Below are 2,500 nucleotides of genomic sequence, written 5' to 3'. Positions count from 1 at the left end.
CAACCAATTTCATTTGACAGAGTAATAATAAAAGATTCCTTCAGTTGATAACATCAAGAATCTATCTAAAAGCGAACTACATTAAACGAAATATAAAAAAACTATTATAATATAAATTCAAAATTCACGATGCTTCTAAATTGAGAGAAGATAATAAGACTGATGCATAACAAAATTCAAGATAAAAGCAGCTCTAAATAAAATATTGATTCTTCAAAGTTTTTTCACTATAAGACAGGAACTATATCAAGATGCAATATAATCGCATACCATCTAAACAATGCAAAAACGATAAAATAATAAATATAAAGATAAGAATATTTTTCTTATGAGAGGATATATTCCTCTTTACCGCAGGGAGAAAATATTCGTTTCGATCACTGAGAAAAATATTCATTCTGTCACAAAATATTCATCTTTGTGACGAGAATATTCCTTCTCAGCGAACATAAAGTATTCTTCTGTATAACAAGAAGTATTATTTTTATCAAGAAATAAAGTATTTTTCTGCTGCAAGGATAAAGTACTGTTTTTTTACTATGAAACAAGTATCATAAATTAATAATTTTTTTGTGAAATTAGAGTATTACTTCACAGCATAGACAAAACATTCTTCTGTAAAATAAGAGCATGTATTCCATTTCATCACAAACACAAAATATTTTCTACTACTATAAAAATATAAAATATTGCTTTTTCTCACAAAGCAAAACTTAAGATAAGCAAGCATACGTAAGCATGCTTCACCTACGAAAGCACAACAGGCTCTAGTATTTATCTAATGAAAAAAGATATTTGAAAAATAATCCTTACCAATGACATCACCGTAACAACGAGTAAATATTGACGACACGACACAGCATCCACACAGATTGGTTTCCGACAATCTTAAATTCAGACATTTTTTTCCCCTTTTTCAATGGGAGAGAAAAATGGCATGCGAAGGGAACACGGAGAATAAAAATGGGTAAAATTTGAGCATTAAATATCAAAATACAAACAACAGCAGGAAGGTTAACCTGGAAAGGGTGGACGGAATGAAAATGGTTGGCAGAACTTCAGTTTTGATTGCTGTAGGTGTAGTGATTTTTTTTTAATGTCTGTTATTTGACCTAACCTTTAAGGACAGTTAGGCACTTACTTTCTTAAGTCAAAATATACAGGTAGTTCTAAGTCTTGTAGTTTCTGCATAGTCCATTTTAATGTTTTTTTCCCTTTATCATCGAAAATTGCAAAACAATCTGACCATAAGTTCGGTTAAGTTTAGACTTTACTAATTGGATTGCACTGGTTTTTTTCTTTTGACATCCAAAATTGCATGACAACCAACTCTACGTTAGATTAGAATGAATTAGAGGTTTTTCTTTTGATATCCATAAGTAGCTACTAGGCCTAACCCTATGTTAGGTTAGGTTTAGTCTATGCAAATTGGACTATGCCCTTTTATCTTTGTCCCCACATGAAAAAAGCAATATCACAGTTATCTATCACCTTCTGTCATGCAAATCAACAACACAATATCAAGAGTAAAGTTTTTTCTATTTTGCCACCCACAACTACTAGACCTAACCCTAAGTTAGGTTAGGCTTAGCCTACACATAATTGTCCTCATAATATAGCAATGTTCCAGTGATCAAACCCCATCTTTCACGATAATTTCCAAACACCTTCGCACCAAGAGCAACAAAAGTGAAGTTCCACCGTCACAAATGTTCAAGAAACAACTTCAAATAGTTCCTTCTGAAGGGGGAGGAGCAGCTTACCTGCACGCCGCAACAACACATCCATGAAAACTGTTCCATGGTACAAACATCAAGTTTCAGTCAATAGTTCGGGTGGACAAGTGAGGTTTGAAATAAGATGTGCTTAAGCTAGACGTCATGTTATAAGTGCATATGAAGTCAATTTACATTTTGGGGGTCCTAATTTTGTTTAAGAACTCTTTTTATATAGGCCATGTGACTGACTATATAGGTGAGGCGACCGTGCAAAAGTGACAAGGACTTGGCTACATCAATATATCAGTGTACTTATGTACCAAACTAGACACTCATATATTATTAGGACTCGGTTAAAGGACTTTCTCTAGGGACTCTCTAGAAGAGGGACGTGGCATCCTTACCTCCTTTGTACTTCACGGATGAGATGTGTCCATTTGCCGCCAAGACCGTGGAGGAGGAAGAGGAGCCGGAGGTGGAGTTCGTCAGGGAGTTGGAAGACTCGACGTGCAATGGTGGGGCGAGCGGCTCCTCGGAGTTGCTGTGGAGGAGAGACGGGAGGAGGTTAGTTAGTTCGCTGGATGGGGTGTGGGGCTAACAACCTCATCCCTTAAGATATATATGAATATCAATATACATATATATGTATTAGTAAGAATATATATATATATATATATATATATATATATATATATATATATATATATATAAGAATATATATATATATATATAGTATATATATATATATATATTGTTGTTATTTTTATTTTATTTTTCGTTTT

General features: G+C 33.7%; 1 protein-coding gene across 4 annotated transcripts in view; it reads right to left on the bottom strand.

Annotated features, from left to right (window-relative positions):
* Positions 1 to 2,500, bottom strand: part of LOC135213567 (microtubule-associated protein futsch-like) — a 699,290-nt gene that overhangs the window by 537,454 nt on the left and 159,336 nt on the right. For 3 of the 4 annotated variants that reach the window (XM_064247555.1, XM_064247553.1, XM_064247556.1), the window contains 2 exons: positions 2,123 to 2,259; positions 1,764 to 1,793 (listed from right to left, as the gene is read on the bottom strand). In XM_064247555.1, the coding sequence (XP_064103625.1) occupies positions 1,764 to 1,793; positions 2,123 to 2,259 (167 nt within the window). The remainder of the gene's footprint in view (positions 1 to 1,763; positions 1,794 to 2,122; positions 2,260 to 2,500) is intronic. The other variant, XM_064247554.1, reaches the window with a different exon arrangement.

The sequence above is a fragment of the Macrobrachium nipponense genome, chromosome 43 (assembly GCF_015104395.2).
Source record: "Macrobrachium nipponense isolate FS-2020 chromosome 43, ASM1510439v2, whole genome shotgun sequence".
Taxonomy (NCBI): domain Eukaryota; kingdom Metazoa; phylum Arthropoda; class Malacostraca; order Decapoda; family Palaemonidae; genus Macrobrachium; species Macrobrachium nipponense.
Note: the sequence above shows the minus strand (reverse complement) of the source record. Positions and strands in the feature narration are given on the sequence as shown.